The sequence below is a fragment of the Gorilla gorilla genome, chromosome 10 (assembly GCF_029281585.2).
Source record: "Gorilla gorilla gorilla isolate KB3781 chromosome 10, NHGRI_mGorGor1-v2.1_pri, whole genome shotgun sequence".
Taxonomy (NCBI): domain Eukaryota; kingdom Metazoa; phylum Chordata; class Mammalia; order Primates; family Hominidae; genus Gorilla; species Gorilla gorilla.
The window spans coordinates 72,791,929-72,806,388 of record NC_073234.2 but is presented as its reverse complement, the minus strand read 5'-3'; the positions used below and the strand labels follow the sequence as shown (position 1 = coordinate 72,806,388).

Here is a 14,460-nt window from a genome sequence, read left to right as displayed (position 1 = left end):
GCTGACATCGGCCTTAAGCCTTCAGGGTCCCCACTACCTGGTCCCAGCCTTCCTTTCTTTCCACTTTTCCCAAGAGAGCCTTCATCTGTAGCCAGAAGCCTGAAACATATACTCAGGTTCTATTTTTGCGCTCTTATACCCAATGTCATATAAACTATTATTCCTAAATAACATTCAACATGAGCTACTTATACAGATCCCTCACTCTTCATCTTCTTTCCACACATGAAACACCTATTAAACCTCAAGTCAGAGCTCACCTATTTTTTTAAGGTTTTCTCTGACCATTGTAGACATTGTGATATCTCCTTCCTTATAACTCAAACTAGTATTACCACCACTCATTAACCACAGCGTCCTTTAAGATCTCTTTTAGTGTATGGTTATTTCAGTTTCTGTGCATTTATATTTTATTTTCACAAATAAATTAGAAACTCATCAAGAGATAGACAAATATAGCTTTCAGTATTTGGGACTATTTTTTACACAAAATAGGTATTTAGGACATATTTGACAAATGAATGTATGAACAGAGTTTGCTACCAACCACAAACTAGAACCCAGCATAACATGTGTATCTCATCTTTGCACCTCTAGTTTATCACTCATTTTCTAAGGTGCATTTCTACAACCACATGTAACTTTTAGAATAATACATAATTAGATAATATGCATGTATTTTGTGTAGAAACAAAAAATAAGTAAAACACACAGTTTCCCCAGAAAATTAAACAACCACATAGTACTATGGTTTACAACCCACAGACCAGAATTCAGTTAGTTGGTGATACTTGTTTTCTGTAAATAACTGAGCTATGTTTACAGTCCTTAACAAAATTGCCCTGATAAAGGGCAGACAACCACAGGCATTTCACTTGTTCATGATCCTGTGATTACTGAAATGTATAGTAGATTTAATGGATGCTAAAGCATAACTATACTTTTAAACAATAGAGAGAAATTATAACATCTTATGTAAAATATCATATAAGTTTTTAGCCCTGAATGACATTCAACATGACCTATTTAATCATAACAGTATAAAAACTGATTCCAGTCATTTATTTTTAAACAATAGTGTATGGAACTTTCTCCACATTTGAACACTAGTTAGATAATCATTTGGATAGGATGTTTCTGCATATATTTTTAGATAAAAACATTCCAATATGACTGATGTATTTTCACAAATACAGCATAACATATGTGCAGTTGAGTACCTTTCGTTCCAAACTATTCACCTTAGGATAGTGTTTCTCAAGTGGAAGCCATCTAGTGGGTAGATACTAGGTATGCTGCTTACACACAGGATGCTCCCTTACAGCAAAGGATTGTCAGTAGTTCCAAGGTTGAGAAACCCTTCCTTAAAGAATATACCATGTTCAGTGGTGGTGTGATCACCAAAATATTTTGGAAAATACTTTTCGGAATTTCCTGTTTGAATGTACTTATTGGTGGCAACTCTTCATTCCTTGCAAGCTATGTTTTATTTAAATTAATTCTCATGACTCCCAGGAATGATATATTTAATTTATGGAACCAACAAAACATGCAAGCAGATATTCATATACCACTTGCATACATGCAAACAAAATTTATTAATCAATTCTTACTAATTCAGAATTGGGCCTGATTAGAAAGTAGAAGGCTTAAACTTTACTTTTATATAACATTCAAAGGAATAATTTATACATGAGCAGTTTTTAAGGATGAACTTCACAACCTTGACTGTCACTTAACTCCCAGCTGGGGAGGATAGAATCAAGCGAAATTTTGTACTGTAAATGGTCTTTTGCCAGCTCAAAAACAAAGAATGGTAGAGCCTCAAAAATTTCAACTGAGAAGGTATTAATAATATAAACACTCAGCTCCCTCAAAAGTGTTAACTGAATAACTTTCACTAACTCTTCATGTTTTTCTGGTTATAGCCCATTTATTTAAATTGATGCTTTTGCTTTTAGTTAATATGTTTCTTGTGACAGTTTTTTATCTGCAGTTGTAAAATTTCAAAAGCCCTGAAAACTAAGGGTTTTTGTAACTCACCTGTTAGCAAAACCTGACTTGAACTAATGTGAAGCTATTTATACTTTTAATTTACTCATATAATGTGAATATTCATATTCTTCACTACAGAAGTATTAACGTTGTATTTCAGAGAGCTTAGTATGTATGTAATATTTTTACCTTTCTAAATTTGAATAACTTCAAATTCTAAATTTGCAAATGTGAAGTCTATAAGAATTATAATAGCAGATGCTGAATAGTTTTATTCTTGTTTTTCTTATATAAATTGCTATAGTTTTTCAACTTTAATCTTTTGAAATAATTATGGAAACAACTTTGTACTCTATCAATGGAACCAACATTTAATGTACTCAGTGATTGAAAATAAAATAGTAAAATTTTTCAAAGACTTTCAGAATTTTCAGTTAATTTTATAAGGAAGAGAATAAAAAATAATTATACCAATATTAAAGTGATAGATGATATGATCAAGCAAATGACAAGAGAAAATGTGTATTGCCAATATTTTTCTAAATTAAATGCTCAACATCACTTGGTAATCTTTTAAGAGTACAGGGTAAAATTAGATGTCATTCTCCCCAAGTAAGCAAAGATTCTAAAAACCGATGAAAATAAATGTTACCAAGGATGCAAGAAACTAGCCATTCCTATGGGCTTCTTTTAAGAAGAAATTTGTACAAAATGTCAAAAGATACATTGAGTTTAAATCCTTTGGCCAAAAATGATTCCACTTTTTGAATTGGTCCAAAGTAAATATCTGCAATGTAGCACAAAGATACATATGTGGATGTTTGTCACTGCTGTATTTTATTTAAAATGACCAAAATACCCATGATTAAAAATTGGTAAAATAAATTATTATGCAACCCTATAATATAATAGAAATCATATTATAGAAGAACATGTAATGTCTTCAGAAAATGTCCAAGATATAAGTAAAAAATGCTAGAGTTTAGAAAATAGTATGTACAGTTTATCCCATCTTCTGCATATCCAAGTATATATATGTGTGTCTTTCTTTGTATTTGTATTTTTCCACGTTTCCATTTTTTACAGTAAATAGATTTGAAATAGAGAATCCTTTATATTATTGTATATTTTCTGAGTTACATATAAATATCTAAAATTAATTGGGGAAAACTAAGCAGTCATACATACAGTCCACAAAGTGAAGAACCTCCAAGAATCAAAACTGAAGCAAATATTCTGAGAAACTCAAGCCATTTTCCAATTGATTGCCTTGATGTCCAATAAAAAAAGGTGGTACCTATAGATGGGAATGAAAAGATTTTGCTTCGTGGCATTCATTCCATTTCATGATACACTATTGTAGCAGAAAATATCATGACTTCCTGAGAAGTGTAGTTTTACAGAATTTTAGTTTGCTTTCTGTATTTGCAATTCTGAAATCTCTTAGCTACCTGATTACTATTTCAATAAACGGAGAGTACCATTTCCCTCCCTAGATCTCTCATTTCAAATACTAGCACACTGGGTGGAATTTTTACCTCTTACTTATGGTGTCCACCTCACAACATCTTAACCTGGCAAGAGGACCAAACTAGCTGTAAATCTTACCACTCAGACCACACTTGATTATTGTGTGATGGCAAAATTAAACGTGAATAAAACAGCTAGAGCATTAGAGTGTTCTTGGAAGAATAAACACAAGTTGGAAGTCTTATGTGGATAGTGCAAAATACAGGAAGGCAATGAATCATGTAAACATCAAATGAAAGGTTGGTAAGGAAGCCATTGGAGTCTGTCAGGCACTCCCTGCAATAAATGGCATATTCCGTTCCTTTCCTTTCATTCAGTTTAGGAAAGGGAGTTCTGTGAACTCCCTAACAGATCCCAAAAGATTCTGTAAGTTCTTATTCCTGTGTGAAGGTACACTTTGAATAGAATGAGCTGAAACCCGCTGAAGAGGATGTTTAGTTTATATGAAATGGACACAGATATGTCATAGTGCTCACCTCCCTGACTGTTTTGCCTTCTCCCACAAACAGGAAACTGTTAAGGCAGCAATAATAGAAGAGCAGAAACGAAGTGAAAAGGCTGTGGAAGAGGCAGTGAAAAGAACAAGAGATGAATTGATAGAGTATATAAAAGAACAGAAAAGGGTAAGTATCTCCTGAAGAGTTTTAATTTGTGCTTCAATAAACTGAATCAGTGACTTCCATACAATAACATGAAATTGTAAAATATTTAAAATGTCCTGTGTCATCTAACTTACGGATCTTCATCTAAGGATATTTTCTGATATAACTATGTATTCTGATAGTTATGTCTATAAACATAAATCCCATCTGTCAGCAAAAACAACAGTGAATAATTTGTTGGTAGACTCCTAGAAATAACCTATAGCATTTCCAATTTAGCTTTACTTACAAAGATAATAGACAGTTCTACATTTGTAGTCTTTTGCCATACATTTGTTAATTTCTTATAATATTTATAGACATGTGTATGCATCATTTAAGCTTTCTGACTGTATTAACACCACTGTAGTTCTAATGGACATAATTACAGTTAGCAAATTCAGGCTCTTCTGCCATAGTGCCATTTCAAAACCATAACTCAGAATATGCTTGTAAGAATTTAGAATGCATATTAAAGCTTTGAAAAAAATAGCATTTTCATACAATGTGGTTTTATTAATGTTAGTCTGAAGAGTAGCTGAAAATAATGGATCTAACTTGATTTGTTGTCATTTCAATAAATCTTCAGTCCTCTAAGCAATACACAAAATAAGAAACTCTTTAAGATTAGATGTTTACTGTAATCTTCTCTGTAATAAATATATATAATAAAATATATAATAAAATTTTTCACATGCAGTGTTTTAGGATGTTTATATGTTTAGTGTATGTTATATATTATATAAATATATTTAAGTATTTGTGCAAATATATAATATATTGCAAACATATATTGCATTACATAATGTAACAAAACACACATAAACAGTGTGTATGAGGAAATTTGACACAATAGCTAAACTTAATTGGTGGTCAAAATGGCAAAATAAATAGAAAATATACGATAAGATATTATCCTGCAGTTGGCAGTTCAAGAAGTGCACTAAAAGCTCATGACACTTCTTTAGTCCTATACTTTTTTTTTTGTTTTTTTTTGAGACAGAGGCTTGCTCTGTTGCCCAGGCTGGAGTGCAGTGGCGCGATCTCCGCTCACTGTAACCTCTGCCTCCCGGATTCAAGCAATTCTTCTGCCCCAGCCTCCTGAGTAGCTGAAATTACAGGTGCCTGCCACCATGCCCAGCTAATTTTTTTATTTTTTATTTTTAGTAGAGATGGGGTTTCACCATGTTGTCCAGGCTGGTCTTGAACTCCTGACCTCAAGTGATCCACCCACCTCAGCCTCCCAAAGTGCCGGGAATACAGGCATGAGCCACCGTGCCCAGCCATCCAGTGCTGTTAACTTGAAGTCAAATTTGGTATGATACAAAGAAAATCCCCATCTCTTGATGGCTACAGTTAGGTTTCAACAGAGGAGGATTTGTCACCAGAGTAAAAACTTCCTCAGTAGTCTTTCCAGATAAATTAACCGCTCACAGAAACATTTTATATTGGATTAAATCTTTGTACAGTTTACCTCAGAGTGTTTTTAAAAGCATTTTCACTCAAACAAATTCCTGATAGATGCCTAACCTTCTAAGGGGAAAATTCTGGGCCAAAGAGTCAATTGGCTTTTCAAAGGAGTATTATGTTCTCAGAAAACTCCTATTTCCGTATGTACCTACAAAGAGTTTATTTTAAATAATCTTGTTCAAAAGTAATCATGCAGCAAAGGAATTATAGGTACGTTTTATATGCATACAGGGATTGTAATTGTGAAAGAACTTAAGTATCAAATAAATTCAAAGACTTCTTGTGGGTATTTGCTTTCTTATCATCTCTTTTTAAAATTGTTTATTTTATGTTAGAACACTTGACATGAGTTCTTCCTCTTAAAATTTTAAGTCTATAATACTTTATCGTTGACTATAGATGTAGAATGTTGTACAGCAGAGCTTTAGAACTTATTCATCTTGCTTGACCGAAACTTTATGCCATTGTTTGGGTATTTCCTGTTTCTCTCTAACCCAATCCCCTGGTATCCACCAGTCCACTCTGATTCTATGAATGTGACTAGTTTAGATACTCTATATAAGTGAAACCATGCAGTATGTGTCTTTCTGTGACTGGCTTATTTCACTTAGCATAATGCCCTCAAGGATCATCCATGCTGTTGTGTATTGCAGAATTTCCTTCATTTTTAAAGCTGAATGGTATTTTGTTGTACATCTATACCACATTTTTTATCCATTCCTCTGTCAATGGATATTTAGTTGTTTCCACATTTTTAGTGTCTTGTCTTAATAGTATATGGCCAATCTTTATTTGAGCTCTAAATCTGAATGAGAAATTATATAACAAAGCAAACTCATTCATAAGATTATTTTAGACTAATATTTCTTTGGTTGAGATGGATGATTTTTCTTAAAAGAATTTTAAAGAAAATGTTCCTTTTTTGTCAAAGGGAGTTATGTGGCTACCATAAGAAGTGCCTATAATAAGAATAAGAAATGCCTTTTTAAGAGATATCTGTTCCCCACATGAAGCAAATTCACTTTGAAAAGAGCTGACAATGAACTCTGGCATTTAGTCTGTGTGTTCTTGCAAATCATACTAAAGGCCTAGTATTCACTTGTATTAGTCAGTAAATCAGTTACCACATGTAGAGACATTATTAAAATAACAGCCAAGAAACCATGACATTAGCTTTCATTTGCACTGAAGTTCTACTTCTCTTTGCTTGTTTCCTTATATATTAAGGAGAATAAATCTAATACCTACCTTGCAGAGTTGTTATGAATTAATACATGTAATAAAATAGCAGCTACAGTAAGGACTCAATAAATATGTGTTATGCTTATCATCTTTACCACATTATTTACAGAAAGTAGAAATAACTAGCAGCATTATTGTTGCTAATTAAAAAATGTGCTCTTTAGAATAGTGTTTGGTGTTCTATTTCCTCTGAATTTACAGTATGAATTCTAAAATTTTATTTCACTTCCGTTACTAATTCACAGAAGATTAAAACTGATTTAATCAGTACACTTGTAGGAAATTTATTACTTCCACTTTGGGATTTTAAAGTTTTATTAATAATACATGCTGTGGCATACTTTTAATATTTGAATGTTTGTATCTTTCCAAACAGAAAAGCTATAAAAAAGAAAGTCAATAAATGATCTGAAATGGAACTAATTACTAATTATTAGACCTCTTTATTATGTAAATTTTAAAAAATTGAGATTCTCTATATTCTTCTTTTCCAAAAATGTATTTCAGTACTTTGAGTTAATTTTTCTGAATATCTTGGGGTTTGGAAAATTTTCATACACAAAAAAGATAGAGCTTATAAACTAATACTTAGGAAAAACAAAAGTTTTTTAGCAAATTCATAATCTTCTTGTCTGTTTCCAAAAGAGTGAATTAGGGCAACTCACATCTACTTCTTCCTTTGGAAGATGGATTTCTATTTACATCAGAGAACACATTTCCAGAACAAAAATTTTCCTTTCCCTTCTCCAGGTTTTTTTTTTTAAACTAAAGAGTCAACTTGAGATTTTCAACATTGGACAACTTAAAAGCCGATAGACCTTGTTTCCAACTGAGCTTGAATTTCAGTTTGTGAAGTAATCTTCTGTTCTTGAAGTTTTTGAAAATCTTTGAAGGAAGAAGTGTACTGTTGTATTAAGTCCTACCTTTTTTGTCCTTTGTCCTAGTAGTCTTTCATTAGACATCATCATACTTTTACCAAATTCATTAAAAGTTTGAAATGAAGACTTTTCCCCTACATCTTTTTTTTAGTCTTTTGCTTTTAAAAGACAGAAAAACACAGAATTAAAAATTGAAAATGCTTAATTTTTGAAATACCTTATGGATTATCTAACAATATAAAACACAATGGATTTACAAATTGCTATATGAGGTTACATAGCTCTTTCTGTGTATCTGAAATTAAGTACTTAATCAGTTATCCATTCCTGTTGAGTAGTAAAATTATACTCAGAATTATACTAGAATTAAAGTTAGAATTCTGAGAAAATTTTAATTTTAAATGCTGTTTACCAATTTTTATGTGTGAAATCAATAGAGATGTCACTAAACTTTAAAAATACCTAGTATTCGTCTGGTCTAAACAGCTTAGGACAAAGGGGCTACCTGTACATGTACTAATTAAGTAAATTATAATTTATATTCAAATTACATCCTAAATTATTTACTAAGTCAGATACATAGTACTTGTAATATTAGTCCGAGTCATAATCATAACCAAAAATTACTATGTAATGAAAATATCCAAATAAGGAGAGCTTTTAAAATGATCAACCAGAAAGATAATTTAAATCAATGATGAATTAGTTTTAGTAATAAAAATGCCTTTTTATAAGAATTCTACCTCATAATCTTTTTAGAAATTTCTCTGTAAAATCTATCATGCTAATCCTGAGGGAAAAAAAGGATCCTTACATTGAATTTACAACTTTACTGTGGAATCAAAAAGGTAATCTGCAGCCTTAACACTCATAAATTTTCCATTGAACTTGGCAGAAATTATCTAATTTTAATGGATTTAGACATTTCCAATATAACTTATGTAATAGAGAAGAAAAGGCAAACAGGAAAACCTAAAAAGATTTAAAAATATATTTAATCTTTCTGTGGATCAGCAAGGTACCTGCAAGTACAGTGATTTGCATTGAAAGACCATATTGTATTTTATTAAAATGTAAATTTTGGTTTCAGACTCTCTTCAATCACTGTAAATTCTATAGCAGAAGTTGCAAACTGCAACTCATGGGTCAAATCCGGCCTGCTGCCTGCTTTTATAAATAAAGTTTAATTGAAACATACATTTACATCCATTCATTTTTGTATTGTCCACTAACTGGTGTCATGCTTCAATAGCAGAGTTGAGTAAAGAGAGACCACTGGGACATACAACCCAAAATATTTACTATCTGGTTCTTTAAAGAAGAATGTTTACCAATTCCTGTTCTAAATCATAAAAATTATCTTGCGGGGAAAGTTTCTTCTTTTCAGCCCTTTAAAATTTTTATTCGCTTCTTATGCCTCAGGGTAACTAGACAATTGAAGTCTCTTAGGTGCTATTCTGGAGAAGATTTCTCTCTATGTATTAATTGCCAGATAAGGTATTATAATACATCATATCTGATCATTAGTGCCATAAACTTTATTTTATAAATGGAGATGGCAGAAAAATGAGATGGGAAAGAATACATCCCTGACACTTCCCTAGGGAGGAATAATTTGTGGTTTATAATGACCGACAGCCCTTGGATTAGAACGAAGAGTTCCAACCCATCCCACAAGTTAAGACTGTTACACATGAGTTTGCTATGAGGGAGGAAGTGTGAATAACATTCAGCAAGCAACAACTACTCACAGCCAAGCAGTGATTCCTAAAAAATAAAATCTCATCCAAATGTAATAAAATATTATTTTTCCTCTTAAGAAACAAAATTATTGCCTGTGTTTTCTAAATCACCTCCAGGAAAATAACCTTCACTTTAGAGTATCCTTTTAATTTAGGTTTTTAGAGAAGAGTAAGAAGCAATTTTCTTTACTTCAAAGGTTTTGTGGTCAAGGCATTGTCAGAATTTTTTAAATATAAAAGGGCTCTTTTAATCCAGTTTTGCTACAATATTCTTGGATGTTTGCATCTCCAACTATTAAAAGATAATATTTAGACAAAATGAACTTTCCTTATGTTCTGACCAGTTACACAGTTACTTGAATAAACCATTATTTCAATATAAGTTATTTAATATTTCATGATCCCTTACTTTTCTCTTCTTAGAAATATAGAAGTTGGACTAGCTGATCTCTAATGACTCTTAAAGTCCTAAAATTCTGTTAAGACTATGAGTAACATTTTCCTTGACAGTTGATAAACCCCTTGAGAGATTTTTAATTCTTGATATAAATCAGTTGCATCATAGTAGTTACATGGTATGGTATTTATAAATTAGTGTAGGAAAATGGCACTTTCCTGACATTTCCCAGCTTCCTGCCCCATTCTCATCCTAATTACTCTTGCTTCTATCCAATCTGGAGGAGGCTGTGTAGTTGTATGTGTAAGAAGTAGCTCATTAACAATTCAGCATCTGTGGTCTAAAGCATCTGCCCTTGTAACTTTTGATTTGGGTCTCATATTTGAAAATGCTTTTATGTAACCAACACATATTAAAAAGCATACTATACCCTTACATTCATTGTTGCCTGTTTTCGGTTGTACCTCCTTTTTTGATGCCAAAGGGAATGTTGCCTTCTCTACATAAGCTATATTGTAATTTAAATCATCAGAAGTTTACCTTCCAAATTTGTATAATTATATCCATTTCAGGTGGCACAATAAACAAATGGAAAAATATTTGGATTTAGAAAAATAACCAGTACTAACCATCTTGCCAAATGATGTTTCAACTAGGTCACAAATTTATCCTTCTTCTTAAATTAAAAGCTTAGGAAATTTGATTTGAAAGAGAGGTTAGTGAAGGCAATGAAGTAAACAGATTTTAACAGTTTCATAGTTGTTTAAGGTTAATTATGATTTTAAAACTTATTCACTATTTCTCTATCTTAAACTCTTTGACAGTTTATTTCACACATTATACTTTAAAATCAAATTTATTGCTACCTCCCACTTTATATTTTATCAGTCTTCTTGATGGTCTGTCTTGTTTTGCTCTTTTCACTTGCATGAGAATAATCTTGAAAAAACTTACTGATATGTGGACAATCACACACTTTGGTGAGACAACCCTATTTGTCATTTCCATTTCAACAGTGTGGTAATTGAGATGGTGTTAGAGATAAAGCCCAATGCTTAGATTATATCCCATTATTCCTGTAGCAAGGAATATAAAATACGTTTTAACTTAAAATCAAAATGTAAATTTATGCATGTACACATAAAAACTAGTTTGGTGTAGCAGTTAATGCGGTATTTTTCATTGGTTTTTGGATGGATTCTAATCGAAGTACAGTGAGCATAAAGACTTTGGAGGCATCTAGTATATGAAAATGCTTATCTCTTTTTATGTAATGATTCAAAATTGTTCATCTAAATAATCACTTCTTGAATTACTATAATGACAACTAACTTTATTCTTTGGTAAAATGATTTAACTGTAAAAAACATATATTCACTGATGCAGGAGAATCACTTGAACCCAGGAGGTAGATCAAAAAAGTTGTGCGAGACAAGAAGCACCATGTCTTTTAAAGCTTAAAGCCTTATTTTGGAAGGAAAGTATAAGAACGTACTCCTTAACGAATTAAGTGAGGTCAAAATAATAGCTTGAAGCAATAATAGACACCATTGGCACATGACAGTGCTTGAATAAAGACCAAATGCATTATGGTGACAACAATTGACAACAGAATTCCAGAAGATCACTTAAGCCTATGATGATCAGGATGGACTTTTGGTTTCTGTCAAATGAAAACTAAAATGTGGACTAGGCTATGTAATAAAAAGAGGAAAAAGAGTCTGTGAGAAGCCAAACGATTTGGTTTCCTAAAAGAATAAGCAAATTTATATATAAAAATTTTTGTAAAGAAGTCTATTTTCTAGATTCTTGATATACCTTTTGGATGCAATTCTAGAATATCTTGGCTCATAAAGCTGAGATTATTGGGGGCAATAGACATGGAGGGAATTTTTTTGGTTTATTATATTGATATGCCCTTCAGCCATCCTTAGAAGTCAAAAATTGTGTGTGTGTGTGTGTGTGTGTGTGTGTGTGAGAAGGTGTAGGTGTATGTATGTGTGTATATATCAAAATGTGTGTGTGCGTGTATGAAGGTGTTGGGGTGTGTGTGTGTGTGTGTGTGTCTGTTTGAAGGACCTCTATTTATGAGCTGTTTATTAAGGGACCACAATTGCCTTCACTGTTCTCACTCCAGCCCATGCTATTAAACTGTTTAGAAGGAAATGGAGAATGAAGTGGTATTACAAATTGCCAGCATCTTAATCTGTCTATATCTATATATTTACACAGCATGCATCTGTGTATACTTTTCACTATCCCATCTTAAACTGCATATGGAGAAGCTTCAGTATAAATGTTTTTTTTTTCATTCTATAAAGAAATGTTATGAATACCCTTAATAGTTGGAGCACTGTGCTTAGGCTACAAGGACAAATAAAATAACCAATAAAGAGAGCCTTATCCTAGTATTCTTAATAATGATACATATTTGTTTAGCAACTGAAATTTATAAAGTTTTTTATATGTTATTTGACTCTTATAATCTATAATCACTTGCATGTTTATTATTCTTTTGTAAACCAGAAAATCAGATGGTAGAAATTATGGTTCTGAGATTACATCTAATAATGGCATAGCTAAAATTTGATCCAGTGCTTTTTCTACTATATCACACCAGTAGCCCTTGTCAACTTCCTGTATACTAGCCATTTCACTTTACTATCTAGGATGAAGCCAATATCTGAAGAAAATTATTAAAGCCCACAGTAGTTAGAACCAGTGAAGAGTTACAACTGTAACATGAACAGCTAAGAGAACTAGAAGGGCAGGAGGTACTCAGTAATATACAAAAGGACTGGCCAAGAGAACAGCCCACATGTCACCACTATATTTTATTATGTACTTTAACTATAAAACTATGTTGTTTTTGTTTCTCATTTAGGAAAAGATGATGATAGTTTCATGGAAATCATTGTTCAGAGTGAACTATTAAAGATATAACCTTGAAAAAGAGTTTCAAAGATGTGAACTTGTTCAACTAAGAAAAGGTTGCTTGCTGTAAAAATTCAGCAATATAGGCTCCCAGAAAACAGTACCACAGTTATCACCTCAAAACTAAATAAATACCTAGAAATACTCAACTTAAATGGAAATTTAAGTTGTTTAAGTAAAATGTTTTGTATTAGAAAAAATATATAAAAGAACCACCATTTATTGGGTCCCAAGTTTGTCCAACATACAATAATGGGTGCTTTATATTTACTGTCTCAATCCTCACAACAACCCTAAAATAATACCTCATTTTACAGATAAGGAAAATTGAGAGTCAGTGATATTAGATAACTACCCAAAATCAGTACGAGGGTCAAGATTTTAACTTGGTTCTGTTTGACTGCAAACTATATGGTGAGATTGTAGGATCTACCTTGGTAAATTTTTAAGACTGATTGAATAATTTACACATTATTTTTCATATAATATTTCAGGAATTATTACTTTTTCCACTAACAGGAATTAGTATACCTTTCTGTTTTTACAGGCTCCATCTAATTTGTGCCTTTTCAGTAAGACGCAGATAAATTGGGAAGAAAAGTAGAACTTTGGTCACATGTATATATATGTACACTGAACACAAAAGCAGCTAAGAAAATGCTGTTTGTGGATTTTACCTTAGAGGGACAGAACTTACATGCGTGGAATATGCCCCAACATGTAAGGATTTTCAAAAAGTGCTAAAACAAGAAAACTTAATAAACATACACTACCTGGCTGTCTAACATCAATATATTCCCATTGCCAATATTTAAACCTCACCTTCAAAATACATTCTTCTTCCATACTTACATATAGTAACAGTAATATCAACTAAAATAATAATAAAATACTCAAGGTATCTCTTATAAAAACAAAAATATGCTCACTCATTGTCTACAAAGAGGATGACCTGAAATATTCTGTGGCAACCAACCGCAAGACAAGTATTGCTGAGAGCGTGATTGGTCTGATCATTCAACTTCTGCTGTCACAATCATCTTGAATCTCTGTCCATGTATATGAGAGTCATTTGATATGGCTTTCTACTTGAGCATGCCCAATTTCATAGGTTGGAGGATCAGCTAAAACAAGTTCGTTTTAGGCAGATCAGGTCACATTTGTTTTTTCACAGCCAAATATACAATGTTGAATAACACTTAGCAATGAGCTCAGTGCTGCTTTTCAAAGGGATAAGATTTCCCTGCCTGATGACTTTGTTCCAAAACCTTAGAGATTTCTGCTGGGATTCCTCTATTAGAACTTTTCACAGGCTCCACATAGCATCTCAGTAAACTGCTAACGGTTCTAACACCCATTGAATCTATTGGTCGTTAATTAGGGCCAGGTAGATGCGCTGTAGTATGGACTAACAAGGAAGCCTCCTTTTTTTCTGGGACCTACTCACAACTAGAGGCTTTCAGGTCACTTCATAAATAGGTTAAAGCAGGATTCCCAAAACGAATGTGTAAATACCACAAAGAGTTCCACCTAGCAATGTGTCTCTTTCTTAGTAGCAGGAGGTGCAAGGTGCATTAAGTTGCCTTTAACTTTGTAAAGCCTATCCTGGTATATGCAAGATCACTGGACCT

General features: G+C 32.4%; 1 protein-coding gene across 5 annotated transcripts in view; it reads left to right on the top strand.

The window, feature by feature from the left end:
* Positions 1–14,460, top strand: part of CCDC91 (coiled-coil domain containing 91) — a 363,679-nt gene that overhangs the window by 293,559 nt on the left and 55,660 nt on the right. For all 5 annotated transcript variants that reach the window (XM_063694095.1, XM_019039364.3, XM_019039366.3 and 2 more), the window contains one exon: positions 4,035–4,148. In XM_063694095.1, the coding sequence (XP_063550165.1) occupies positions 4,035–4,148 (114 nt within the window). The remainder of the gene's footprint in view (positions 1–4,034; positions 4,149–14,460) is intronic.